A 15,005-nucleotide genomic window follows, 5' to 3' on the forward strand; every position below is an offset into this window, starting at 1 on the left:
GCGCTATGTCAAGTATAAATGAACTTGGAAACTTTATCTTGGCTTCCATTATTTTTATTTATTTATTTAACACATTTATACCCCACATTTTCCCACTAGTCGCAGTATCAATGTGGCTTACACAATACCGTAGGGCAGACTACAGTTCAGTAAAATACAGTTAATGTAAAGTAAGGTAGTGATTGTATAGGTATCGTGTATAACAACAAAGATAATAAAAGATCAATAAGGTCCATAAATTTTGCTGTGACAAAAAAGCAGTAACTTAAGTTGAGTCTGGAAGATAATTCCCCTCCCCTCCTCTACTCCTAAATTGCCCCAACATATTAGCAAACTATCTAAAGTAGAGAGGAAAATGCAGCTGTCTTTATGACTATGTCTAGTGCCAATCTGTATCCCTCCCCCCCTCAAGTCAGGATCTAGCTTTAGAAATCTAACCCAGCTTTCTATAAAGACCTTTGGTTATCAGGCAGCCCAGAACAAGGTCTACCTTTTCTGTGTCATAAGTAACGTCTGTAATATTTATTACAAATAGTGTTTGCTGTATGAGATGAATAAGTACATTTATTTAGGTGGGTTAGTTTCCTTTTGAAAAGTGTCTTATAATAGTTGTAATGTGTTGATTTCAGATCTTTTAACCAATGGGGTTTTTTTTTTCTCTTCTCTTGCCCCTTGTTCAGGTTGATGAAATTATGATGACACTAAAACAGGCTTTTAGTGTCGCAGCTGTCCAGCAGAACTCCAAAGCTCAGAATCAGCTGTGTGAGGGGTGCCCCATTCAGAGGCTCCACAAACTCTGCGAGAAGATAGAAGGCAAGTGTATAATAGAGCAGAAGAAAAACAGGCCAAAAGAATGTAGGCATTAAGCTGGCAATCCTGTGATTGGGTGCCTCCATTTAGGCTTTCCTAGGCTGTGTGGTTGGTGCCTGTTCTATAGTAGAACATTATAGCATTCTAGCGTAACCCAATGTGCACACGCCTAACATTTAGGCATCTGCAGTTACCCCAGCCAGAGTCACAAGGAGCTGCAGAGGGGATCAAAGTCCGCTGCACTAACCACTAGGCTACTCCTCCACTCCTGGAAGCCCCACTTATGTCTTGCCCATGTGTACGCTTGTAATATGCACTCCGTAAGTTAAGCAGGCTTAGGTGACCTGCTACCATTTGTGGGTACGTGTATACACGTGTGCATCGGTGTTGATATTCTAAACGTTTAGGTGCATAACGTGTAAACGTGAATGCCTAGATTATAGAATTGCCTTCTAGAGAAACACATTTGTTTTGAAATAGTGCACCGAGCTGATTGCACAGGAATAAAATCTCTAGAAACAGAGCAGCACTGTTATCTGTAAAAATTCAGTTACTGACATAGGGTGTCTTGTTCTGTCTGTGGGTGCTATTGGTGCTTCTTGTCCCATTGTTTATAAATCTGTCATTCCCAGTAGAGTGATGGGGAATGTTCTCTGTGTTTACTTGCTGGGTCAAAAATGTCTAAATGACCTTTGTAGATTTACTGACGTACAAGTTAGCATTTACCAGAAGTAAAAGTATAAATTTGTTGTACAAAGAGCTATTTATTTCATAGAAGAAAAGCAAAATACTTCCATCAGTGGAAATGTCCTAAACCTCATGCTTAACTATGGGAAGCAAGTCCAATATTTCTTTGCTTATAGTAGACATATTTGTTTACTTGTTTGAGCTAATCTGGAAGAAATCAACATTTATCCATTTTCTTAATTTTTTCTGATTTTCACATGAGGAGATTTGTGCTTGAAGCTGATAAGTGAAGATGGTTTTTTTTTTCCCCCCTAGGACTTCATCCTTCTAAAACTAAGCTAGAACTTCAGAAGCATCTTACAACTCTCAGTAACCAGGAGCAAGCATCTGTGTTTGAGGAAGTCCAGGTAAATGTTCAGAACTTTAATAAAGGGAAGACATTTTAAGATTTCTGCAGACGAGGCACAAAACTTTCTTTTCATTATAAATCTTTCTCCAGAGTGCTGACGACATACTAACTCCCTTGAAGCTTCAAGGTTAAGAATGTAATTAAGTTTAAGAATATGAGAACATTAAAGTCATATATTTTACTGAAAGCTTCTGGTGTGATGCCTCAAAACCCCTTGTTCTAAATGGCAGTGTTTTGGTGTTAAAGCAGCCAAGTAGAAAACCCCATGTTTTCCTTCCTTCCTCCCCCCTGCCATCTCTCATCTCCACCCTCATAAAAAGAAATGTAAAAAAAAAAAAATTTACTTCTTGGGACTGTAAGGCAGCATGGCAATATGATGTAGTGACTAAAAGTCAGGATATTATAAATGCATTCTAATAAATTTGCTATTTTGTAAGCATTTAAAAGCCTATTTGAAATTCTTTTTATATTAGATTATACATTGATTTATGTAGGGTTTTTTTTCCTGTCTGTTATTCAGTAAGATTGTATTTGGATCTTATGTTAACCGCTCTGAACCTGTATGTGGGAGTTGGCAGAATATAAGTACCATTACCAAATGTTTTACCAATTTAAAAAACACCTTATAATAACAGCTTCCTGATTACATGTTCAAAGTGGTTTACAGTTACTAAAGAATACACTTGATTATGAATTCTGACATGTATAAGGGTGTGGAAGGTGAAAGGCAGTGAGACCACTCACAGATAAACAGTGATAAATAGTGACTAATAGTAAATAAACATACAAAATAATTGACTTGACTGATATTTCAGCCATCTTGCTGTGGCTTTCTTCAGGGTAATTCTGTGTGATAGGTTTTTGTCTTGGTTTTTATGTAGTGATTTTCAATTAACATTTAGATCCTTCCTTTGAGTTTAAACTGATTAGAGAGAGACCAAAGACTCTTCCTGCCTTCAAGAGTTTAAATTTGATTGGACAGACACCAACCAATCTGAATTGAAAATCACTACATAAAAACCAAGAGAAAGACCCATCACACCGTATTATCCTGAAGAAACATCAGCAAGATGGCTGAAATGTTGGTTAAGGAAACTAACAGTACCACCCTGACAACTGCAGAAATCTAAGATTATATATAACCTGTCTCTATGTGGAGACCAGTGACTTTTCCTGTGGTAGTTTACCTCTGTGAGTTTTGTTTTTGTGACTGTTCACCAGAGAGAGACTGGAAAAGTTCACTGAACTTGCCAAATTTAATAGATTTAATCATGAATCATGACTTAGTTATATCCAGGCAGACATTCTGTTGCACAAATCCTTTTTTTCCTTTTCCTTTCCCTTCCCCTGCTAGCACTAAAAGGAGAAAGCCCTGATAAATCAGACTCTGTTTATAACATGCTTTTTATATTCTCAGAAGCTTGCTTGCATGCAAACCAGGAGAATTATTTCTAGAGCTCCGTCAATAAAGAATATACAGAAATCACTAGAGACCTCTAGTGGAATCACTAGTAAAAGTATATTTGTTGAGCATGGTCATAACTGTACTTAGAACAGTGTTCCCAAACTTGATCCATCATGATCCCTTTTAAGCCTTAAAAATTCATAAGACCCCAGATAATAAAAGCAAAACCACACCCTTATGTACTTCCTCTTACTCCCTCTCCCCATATCCAAAACATTAAAACAGGAGCAAGAGCAACAACAACAGCAGCAGTCAGTACAGGACCTTGTGCATTTTTAGTGTGCATTCACAGGCCCCCAGTGCTCTGCTTGGGTTTCCAGTGTAGCAGGAAGCAAGTACAGGAGAAGAGAGCAGGGCCTGCAAATGTTCATCGCTCACATGCCCCGTGCTAAATACTACTACTGGACATAAATCATAGTGGAAATCCCAAGGCAAGGGAATAACCCCTACTCACTTGCCCTGTCCTTTTATCCTTACCTCTTTATTCCCTCACCTTTATTGTTCTGTCTGTTTACCTGTCTTATCTAGATTGTAAGCTCTTTGAGCAGGGACTGTCCTTTTTGTGTATGCTGTACAGCGCTGCGTATGCCTTGTAGCGCTATAGAAATGATAAGAAGTAGTAGTAGTAGGATTTGGTACCCTATCCACTGATGATGTTTACCCTATTTGGGGTCTTGACCCACAGTTTGGAAACCACTGACTTAGAGTGAAGATAACTGATGGCAGACCTGAAAAAACCTATTTTATGATGCTAACTTGAACTTCATGGTATCATGTACTCAGTCAAAATTAGAGTGACCATATTGCTCCATGTCAAGGGTTCAAGCTTATCCAGCCCTGGTCTTGTCATTGCATCTATGGAGAAGGTGTTCTGGTTCTGTTAAAATAAATAAAAATTAAAATAACAGCTACAACTTCATTCACACAATGAGATAAAAGCAGGACCAGTTCAGTCTTCAGTCTTTTTCACTTGATGCACAATTACATGGGCACTCTACACTATGCATGCTTTACTAGAACCTATCATCCAAAGTTCTGCTCATACTTCAAGTTTATAGCAATATCATAGAAATTACTGCTGTAGTAGTTGCTAAGCTCTACAAAAAGGTACTGGGAAGAAATGTTACTTGAGGACTGGATCTTGATACCATTTTGATTGTCCATTATGTCATTATTTAGAACTGAACCATGAACATGAAATAATCCATGATGACTTGCAGTTTTTAGGCACTTTAGGACATTTTGCTTCATGGCAGTACATAAGATAACTCTGCCCGTCATGCTTTCAAGAGCACAGGCAAAGGGAGAGGTGGACGGAATGCAAAGGAGGCACTTCTGTAACAGAGCGGCGCCATTTAGGCATCATAATAACAAGGGTGGTGAACCTACGCTATAAGGACACTTGCTTGTGTAAGTGTCCTTATAGAAATTCCTGCACTGTGGACACATATAGCTCAGTTACTTGGGGCCCTTTTATGAAACTGTGATAAAAAGTGGTCGTAGCGCACTCTGGTCTTTCCCACGCACTAAGGACACTTTTTTCCGTGGCCGGAAAATGGCCAACTTTCCATTTTCCAAGTTAATCATACGCTAATGTTACCATTAGCATGTAACCATTAACAAAAATTAGCATATGAGCCCTTACCACTACCTATTTTATAGGTGGTAAGGACTTATGCACTAGTCGACATGCAGCATTTTATCTTGCCTTCCTCTCTTCAATAGTCCCTTTCCCCATATGTCGTATCTGTCTAGCCTACCCTTATCCCTTATTTGTCCTGTCTGTCTGTCTGTCCTGATTTAGATTGTAAGCTCTTTAGAGCAGGGACTGTCTTTTCTTCATGTTAAATTGTGAAGCGCTGCGTACGACTGGTAGCGCTATAGAAATGATTTATAGTAGTAGTAGTTAGTAGCATTGTGGCTGCGCTGATTAGAGCAGACACGGCCACTCTCCACCCTTCTGTCACTCCTCCCTCAGCCAGAAATAAAATTTGTTTTTTAGCGTGTGGGTAGTGCGTGCACACACGTGCACCTTACTGCGGGATGCCTCAATGTGCCCTCTGATAGAGCATTTTAAACTGCAGTAAGCATTCATTAGTGCTTAACACAGCTAGGTAAAAGGGCCCTATATAAATATTTGTTTATTTAAACAATGTATATACTGCTCCATGGTGGTGGACGCTTGGAATGCCCTCCCGCGGGAGGTGGTGGAGATGAAAACGGTAACTGAATTCAAACATGCGTGGGATATGCATAAAGGAACCCTGTGCAGTGGGATTGGATCCTCAGCAGCTTAGCCGAAATTGGGTGGTGGAGCAGGTGGGGGAAGAGGGGTTGGTGGTTGGGAGGTGAGGATAGAGGAGGGCAGACTTATACGGTCTGTGCCAGAGCCGGTGATGGAAGGCAAGACTGGTGGTTGGGAGGCGGGAAATACTGCTGGGCAGACTTGTACGGTCTATGCCCTGAAAAAGGCAGGTACAAATCAAGGTAAGGATACACATATGAGTTTATCTTGTTGGGCAGACTGGATGGACTGTGCAGGTCTTTTTCTGCCGTCATCTACTATGTTACTATGTTACTATTCTAGGTGGATTATAACTTGAAACATTCATAAAAACCTATATCTCAAATTTATTACTTGCCATCGGGGGAAAAAAGACTTTAAAAGATCAGACTGCTCCAGATTAAGAGACCGATGTCCTGAGTGTTTCAGATATTTTGGAATGTTCTGAGGCTGATTCAGTGGTGAAAGCTACTCTCATAATTACCTTGGCTCTTTTTTTCATTGGATTGTGACTACTTTAAAAAATAAATTTTTCAAGAAGAGATGTCTATTTTTTGGGATGCCAGATCAGAATGTTACCTGACGTGACTAAGTAGACCCAGAGGGGAAGAGGGGATTTCCTATTACTTCGGCTAGTTGTTATTTAGTTGGGCACTTTATTTTTTCTAAAATATCTGTGTAAGTGTGTAGTTTAAATGGAAGTTGGTTAAATATGTTGTTTACGAGCCATCACAACTCTCTACCTTTGTGAAAGGCAAGAGAGTGGCTTCTAGTTTCCCAGTTAGGACTGAGACTTGAATATCGCATATTTGAGTTAACTGAAGTTATCTAAGCAGCTTTCTTAGCCTTATTGTTAAGTATTCAGGGGGCCGATGCACAAAGGTCGCCGTTTACTTTAGACCAGCTACAACCAGTCTAAAATGTTACAAACACGTAAGCTCTGTGCATCTCTCCCTCAGTAAGATATTTTATCTTGGATTTTAAATGGTTTTCTGTTTGGTATCTTCCCCATGTTGTTGTGGACTGGAGTTTACATATTCTATTGCAGCACTGATATGTTTATATTTAGTGTTTGTTAGTAATTAGCTCTCCTATATTTCTAAATAAGTGATTATTCCTTAGAGGTATTGAAAATTGCAATAAAAATATACTTTAAAATTAGTCATAAAACATAAATATAAAACCAGCATAACTGACCTTTTGTAAAGCCCGCTAAGCTAACTGCTTTTACAACATTCACTGGCAGAGAATTCCAGAGTTTAATTATACGTTGAGTGAAGAAATATTTTCTCCAGTTCGTTTAAATTTACTACTTTGTAGCTTCATTGCGTACCCCATAGTCCTAGTATTTTTGGAGTAAGTAAGCAAGTGATTCGTGTCTACCCATTCCACTCCACTCATTATTTTAGTTAGTTGTCTTCTGCCATCAATTTCTATGTATGTTATCTCAGAAGAAGATGCACTTGAAGAAAATTCTGCTTACCAGTTAGGTGGAACAAAATGCTATTGTACCATCTTCACTTGTCATGTTTTATGTCTGTGTTTTTTTTGTTTCTTTGTTTTAAGAAAATGATGCCGAGGTCTGATCAGCAGGAGAATGAACTGGTTATTTCTCTATTGAGAAATCTGTATGAGGAAAAACAGAGAGACCATGTCCACAATGGAGAAGTGAAGCAGGTAGGACTCCTCAAAATTTCTGTATGTTATGCATGCCTGAGGAGTTATATAGTGTCATATATGGAGTACTTGGGTTTTATGTCAGATTTAAGCCTTTTATTCCCTGGATTGACCAGAATTTAGGATGCTGCAGAGGCTGTGCCATCAGCCTCTGGTAAGGGGAACCTTAGTCATCACACAGTGTTGATGCTTTATAGCTGTCCTTAAGGCCTTTTATTGCAGGGCCTAAAAGGAGCCCTGGGACATGGCCTATGCTGCAGCTAAGTCAGGGCAATGTAAAATAAGAGAAAAATCTGTAGGTAGTTGAGTAAGAAGGTATTGGAGCCCAAAGCGACTTTTCATAACCTGTATAAAGGTGAGTGGAGAATGGTGGTGTAGAACACAACTTTCCTCACACCAGTTTTTATGTTGTACTAAAAACTACTCATAATTTGCTGTAGCCAAAATTCAACTAATGAATGGGACAGGTTGAGAGATTTACTGTGAGTGATGCAGTCTTGGCAACAGTAGGATGCAATTTCGGTGCTTCCCTGTGTGTAGCAGAAACGCTGGTACCAGAGGTGGACTATTGAGCACATCTACTGTTTTTGAGATTTTATTACACCTAAATTCCAGTGGCATGATTTCATATCTTTAGTAAATATTACTAATCACACTGTTTGCAGCCATTCCCCTTTAGCAATATATTAAAAATTGTTTAATTTATATTTTAGCATCTGGTAGTGCATAGATGGATGGTGATTTTTATAACAGGTTGTCTAGGTTGGAAGTCCAAGTAGATGCTTATTGTAAGACTATTTTATAAAGATGCATAGGTGACTGTACCTTTTATAAAGAGGCTGATGCAGAAAGCCTCATGGTGGAGCAGGCTCAGTGTGGTGCTGTACGGGGGGTGCAACCAGATGTCAGGGATTTAGGTTTTTTAAAGCCAAGTCAGAAGGAGGGTGGAAGCTGCTAGACTATTGAGTTTTACTTTTGGGAGTTAGGGTCGGGGAGAGGAGGACGGTCACTAGACTACCAGGGCTTTTTGGTTATGTTGGGGTTGGGGGTTGGATTTGTTCGTTTTGGAGTTGGAGGGAGGGCCCATTAGACTACCAAGGTTATATGTAGAAAGCTATTGGGTGGTCAGGGATTTTGGATTTGGGGTTCTCCCTAACCCTATGCTGTTTCAGACCTGGTGATAAATTTGTCTCGCTGCAGATGACAGTCCACTGGATAGACGTTTCTCTGCATTGTTGCAGATTAATAACCTTTTTATCAGGTAATTTAATATGCAGTGCGCAGATGTCTACCCTACAGGTTAATTGAATCGCTGAACCCCTTTCTGCATCATGCGGCCTATAACGAAGTTACCTGCACACTGCAGCCCATGGTATCTTTCTTCATCTGCTTACAAGTAAAGCAGTGTTTTATTTATTTTTTAGATATGCTGCTAAGATTAGTTACTTTGTTAGGTTACCATTTATAGGCCATGAAAGTACTGTTTGTAAGCTTTTTTTTTAATCTTTCTCACAGGTTTCACAAACTTCATCAGAAAATGTCACAGCAGAGCTCCCAGGTGCTGCTGCCCGTTTCAGATTTGACACACTAACAAGCAAAGCCAAGAGATCTTTAACAGAATCCTTAGAGAGTATTTTGTCCAGGGTAAGCATTTAGTTATTCATTCAGCACCATTATAACACCATTGAGTGGGGCAAAATGAGAGAATCATTTGTTAGTTCTTCCTTTTTGTTTATTTTTCTTTGGTAAGTCAGATGTCCCTTTTTTCAGTGTCGTGCTCTACATAATTAAAGAAGCATGGATTTTGTGTTGCTCCACTTTTGATTAATGAAAATAAAGGCCAGGGAACAGGTTGTAGATGAAACTTTATTGGGCTATTGATTATGAGTAACTGATGGGAAACTAATTTCTGCAGCTCTGCTTCATTCGTCAGGTCATTGTAAGGATGACATTGCTTGAATAAATAGGTAAATTATCCATTTGACCTCTCCAACAGTATTAGTCTTCAGAGCTGTAGACAGTTTAATATCTTTGTTCAAATTTCTTTTAATAAGTTTGTTTGAGCTTCTTGCTTTTGCTTTCTTGTACTTTTTTATATAAACACATTAAATTGTACCATGTATTCATTTATTAGTAACTTTTAGGGCAATTGTTAACATAAAATCTATCATAGATGTTAGATACCTTAATATTCATCATGTAACAGATTCTCTTCCAATCACGTTCCTAATAAGAACTTAGTTTTATACAATAATCTGTCATATTCTAGGGTGTGCCCACCTCAGATTTACTGTTGTCCCTTTCAGAGGAAAACTTAACAATTTTTTTTTCATATTTTTATTAAAGGTTTTTTCAAAACATATAACATAAAAGTAAACACAAAGTCAAACAATATCAACAATCCATGGTAAATAAGCGTAAATAAAGATCAGAACAACAGTATCATCGTTCCATGACAATACCTGTGGACAAATAGCATGGATACATAAGGTCAATTAGTGCTATGGGGTTCCTCACAAAATAAGTCTAAGTGAGCCCAAGTCTTTAAGGCAGACTGAACTCTACGGTGTTTATGGGCCAGAATGGCTTCATATTTTCTTATCACACAGACGTAACTCCACCATTCATTATAATTTAGATTCACATTATTTTTCCAAGTTGAAACAATTAAGTGCAAAGCAACAGCTAACAGTATATTGAACAATTTCTTATCTGAATCTAGAAGAGAGATATTAGGAGAAGAGGCTCGCAGAATCACAACTTCATAAGAGATTGCTGTAGACTCAGGCAAACTTAGCAATTTTTAATGGTGCAATCGACTCTTATAAAAATAGAGGACCATAGTGTGGTGGTTTTGTTTTTCCTGGGATGTTGGAGCCTCCAACACCAGAGCCACCAGTTTAAAAGTAGGTTCCATTCTTCAAGTCAGTATAAAATGAGCTAAAGAGAATGATCTTTGAATGCACAGTCATCTTGTGTATTCAGACATCGTCATTGACTCATTTCACACTGATCTCATAAAGGGATTCTAGATTCTGAAAGCTAATTACATAACCAAAGAACTCTCACAGACTCACACAGAGGTGAAGGAAAGGGACACCAGGATGAGCTGTGTAACGTGAATGTAGTTCAAGCTGTTCTCCTCTTTCCTGGGAGAGGGGTAGGAACAGAAAAGTGTTCCCCTCTCCTGGCTACAAATGCTGTCCCTTCCGTACTACTTTTTTGAGGTAACCTGCACTGTAAGTTGAAAGTTCTTTGTGACATGGTGTCATGGCGTAACCCTGGCAGCGCTATAGAAATGCTAAGTAGTAGTAGTAGTAGTATAGGACATAGTTGCATGACCCTCTGACTTAACAGTTTTTGTAGCTTGTGGAGCAACTAAACTTTGCTCAGGATGGGCAAATGGAAGGGGAAGGGTGTCCCCCTGCCACCTCCACCAGGACCCCTACTTTGACAGGTGACACTGGATACATTTCGGGCAACTGTTTTGTCCACCCTGCTCCTTTCTTCTGTCAAGCCAGCGATTGGAGCAGCTTGAACGGAGCATCCCTTAGCCCCATCGAACATGCAGGTCCCCTTCCACCTGGAAACAGAGACACTGAGGTGGAACAACGTTGGCAGATTCTTCAGAGAAGTTTTCTTCGTTGTTGCAGTTGGGGGGTCCACCTCTCGCGATCTCCGCCCTTCAGGATGGAGCTATCCCAAAGCAGGAGGTGTCCAAGAGAAGCTATCCAACTTAATAGTGGAACATCAGTAAGGTACTGTAAAATCACCTGCTGCCATAATTGGGGTTCAAGAACTGGAAAGACCAGCTGCAGTGATCTTAGTCTTTTTGGGACGCTGTTCAAGAGACCAGTTCCTCTTTGCTGAGGTTTTCAACTAGTTTTTGATGACCTAAAAGCTGAAACTGCTGGCTCAGGAGGGCAATTAGCGCTTTGCTAAGTTGGGTGATCTGGATTTTAAAGTAAGCGGAGTACATGAGATTTTTTATTTTTATTTTTGTTACATTTGTACCCCGCGCTTTCCCACTCATGGCAGGCTCAATGCGGCTTACATGGGGCAATGGAGGGTTAAGTGACTTGCCCAGAGTCACAAGGAGCTGCCTGTGCCTGAAGTGGGAATCAAACTCAGTTCCTCAGTTCCCCAGGACCAAAGTCCACCACTCCAACCACTAGGCCATTCCTCCACTCCTCCAGATAAGTTATGCTCTTGTGAAGGATAAGCTTAATTTACATTGGAAGGTTGAATACTTGGAAAATCAACTTGGGGGAGCAACCTACGTTTCCTAAACTTCCCTAATCCACAATCCCTTTGGTGTCTCCTGTAGAAATGGTGAAGAAATATTTAATGCAAGTTTTGAAGATTCCATTGGAAGCTCTTCCACCATTGATTAGAGTTCAGCATATTTCTACTCAAGGGAAAGAATCTGGAGGAGTTCTGGGGGAAAACTGATCAATTGAATTTGACAGAATTCCTGGATTGTTCACTGGAAGTAGTTATGCAGAGGTCCATGACAGTAGTGACACTTGCTTTAGAGCTAGATTGTAATAATATCTGTGTGGCTGCATTGACAGCTAGTGCTTTTTTGAATTTGCTTTAAGGCACAGGTTTTGATTCATCAAGCCTTGTGTTCAGTGGCTCTGCTTTATTTTACTCAAACTGTTCGTGCATATTGCCCGTGACGATCGTAGCGCTCAAAGCGCAATGCACTTATCTTTGGACACAGTAGCAAAAATTTGTTATGTTGATACGAGCTTATCTGCCTTCTGTATTGCTGGGGTTCGTTTATGGAATGGTCTCTCTGGACAACTTTATGTAGCAATGTGATTCAATTTAAGAAATTGTTAAAAACGCAGTTGTTTGACAAAGCTTTTATGTAGGAGCGACCAGTGTTTTTATTATTGATAAAGAGCAGTACTTGTTGGGTTTTGTGATATGTAGTATGTTGTGGTAGTATGTTGTGGTACCTCATGAAAGGCTACAGAGGAAATTGGAGGGTCATGGGATAGGAGGAAATGTCCTATTGTGGATTAAAAACTGGTTGAAGGATAGGAAACAGAGAGTGGGGTTAAATGGGCAGTATTCACAATGGAGACGGGTAGTTAGTGGGGTTCCTCAGGGGTCTGTGCTAGGACCGCTGCTTTTTAACATATTTATAAATGATTTAGAGATGGGAGTAACTAGCGAGGTAATTAAATTTGCTGATGACACAAAGTTATTCAAAGTCTTTAACTCGCGACAGGATTGTGAAAAATTACAGAAGGACCTTACGAGACTGGGAGACTGGGCGGCTAAATGGCAGATGACGTTTAATGTGAGCAAGTGCAAGGTGATGCATGTGGGAAAAAAGAACCCGAATTATAGCTACATCATACAAGGTTCCACATTAGGAGTTATGGACCAAGAAATGGATCTAGGTGTCGTCGTCGATAATACACTGAAACCTTCTGCTCAGTGTGCTGCTGCAGCTAGGAAAGCGAATAGAATGTTGGGTATCATTAGGAAAGGTATGGAAAACAGGTGTGAGGATGTTATAATGCCGTTGTATTGCTCCATGGTGTGACCGCACCTTAAGTACTGTGTTCAGTTCTGGTCGCCGCATCTCAAGAAAGATATAGTAGAATTGGAAAAGGTGCAGCGAACGGCGACTAAAATGATAGTGGGGATGGGACAACTTCCCTATGAAGAAAGACTAAGGAGGCTAGGGCTTTTCAGCTTGGAAAAGAGATTGGTGAGGGGAGACATGATAGAGGTATATAAAATATTGAGTGGAGTGGAACAGGTGGATGTGAAGCTTCTGTTCACGCTTTCCAAAAATACTAGGACTAGGAGGCATGCGATGAAACTACAGTGTAGTAAATTTAAAACAAATCGGAGAAAAGTTTTCTTCACCCAACGCGTAATTAAACTCTGGAATTCGTTGCCGGAGAACGTGGTGAAGGCGGTTATCTTAGCAGAGTTTAAAAAGGGGTTAGACAGTTTCCTAAAGGAGAAGTCCATAAACCGCTACTAAATGGACTTGGGAAAAATCTACAATTCCAGGAATAACATGTATAGAATGTTTGTACGTTTGGGAAGCTCACCAGGTGCCCTTGGCCTGGATTGGCCGCTGTTGTGGACAGGATGCTGGGCTCGATGGACCTTTGGTCTTTTCCCAGTGTGGCATTACTTATGTACTTATGTGATTGTTTTTATGGTTTGTTTTTTTTTATTATGTATATTTAAGTTGTAAACCGCCTAGGTTATAGGCAATATATAAATTTTTAAAATAAATATGTTTATATTTCCACTACAGGAATGAGCTGTTTATGGGATCAAAGATTTGTATTTTTCCTGATTTAGCTAGAGAAACACGGTAGCGACAACAGGCCTTCATTGCCCTTCGGGCAAGGGTGTTGTGTTGCTCCATGGTGCGTCTACACCTTGAGTATTATGTGCAATTCTGGTTGCCATATCTTAAAGATATAGCAGAATTAGAAAAAGTTAAAATAAGGATGACTAAAAAGGTTTAAAAAAGATTTAGACAAGTCCATAGTCTGCTATTGAGGTAGACATGGGGAAAGCCACTTGATACTATTTGGAATTCTGTCAGGTACTTGTGACCTGAATTGATCATTGTTGGAAGCAGGATACTGGACTAGATGGACCATTTATCTGACCCAGTATGGCTGCTATTATGTGTTTTCAGTGCTCAATAGCATTCGGTTATGGGATGCATAACTCCAGAATTAATATCGTTGCAGAAAAAAATAAGTTGGAAAAGCATGCAGAACACGATTTATTGAATAACTAGCCACTGAGCCCATTAAAACTGGCTAGTGGGTCGCCGCTGCCAGTACCCCCCCCCCCCCCGAGTCGACGTCGCCACCCCTCCACCCGGCCCGTCTCTTCGCTATTCAACTTACATCTCCGCAGCAGGCAGATCAGCTGAGCTCCCGTCGGCCTTCCTTCTCTGCCTGTGTCCTGCCCTCGTGTGACGTAACGTCGGCGAGGGCAGGACACAGGCAGGGAAGGAAGGCCAACGGCAGCTCAGCTGATCTGCCTGCTGCGGAGATGTAAGTTGAATAGCGAAGAGATGGGCCGGATGGAGGGGTGGCGGCAGCGGCGACTCTGGGGGGGGGGGGGGACACCAGTAGCGGCACCCTCGGGGGGGGAGCGGTGGTGACCTCGGCGGTTCCCTCCCCTTTGCGCAGTTTCCCTCTCTGTCCCACCCCCCCGTCATCACGTATTGATGCGGGGGCGGGACAGAGAGGGAAGTCTCTACTGCGCATTTGCGAGTGAGTACGGTCACCCTCCGTTTATATGTTTGATTTTCAACTCTTCCAGGTCCTTGTATGTGTATAGCTGTGCTGTCTATGTGTCTTCTTATCTGAGAAGAGAGGGGTGACTTAGTTATTGAGTGTTAGGGGATTAGTTTTTTGGGGGGAGGAGGTACATGAGGGTGGGTATTTGATTGAAGGGTAGGTGGGGGTGGACTACTACTACTACTACTATTTAGCATTTCTATAGCGCTACAAAGCATACGCAGCGCTGCACAAACATAGAAGAAAGACAGTCCCTGCTCAAAGAGCTTACAATCTAATAGACAAAAAATAAATAAAGTAAGCAAATCAATTAATGTGAACGGGAAGGAAGAGAGGAGGGTAGGTGGAGGCGAGTGGTTACAAGTGGTT

The 15,005-nt window shown here is 40.5% G+C and overlaps 1 protein-coding gene across 1 annotated transcript in view; it reads left to right on the forward strand.

The window, feature by feature from the left end:
• Positions 1–15,005, forward strand: part of TBC1D1 (TBC1 domain family member 1) — a 447,417-nt gene that overhangs the window by 181,033 nt on the left and 251,379 nt on the right. Inside the window, 4 exon segments of the mRNA XM_030191287.1 lie at positions 681–813; positions 1,813–1,904; positions 7,222–7,332; positions 8,848–8,976. Coding sequence (XP_030047147.1) covers positions 681–813; positions 1,813–1,904; positions 7,222–7,332; positions 8,848–8,976 — 465 coding nt within the window.

The sequence above is a fragment of the Microcaecilia unicolor genome, chromosome 2 (genome assembly GCF_901765095.1).
Source record: "Microcaecilia unicolor chromosome 2, aMicUni1.1, whole genome shotgun sequence".
NCBI lineage: Eukaryota > Metazoa > Chordata > Amphibia > Gymnophiona > Siphonopidae > Microcaecilia > Microcaecilia unicolor.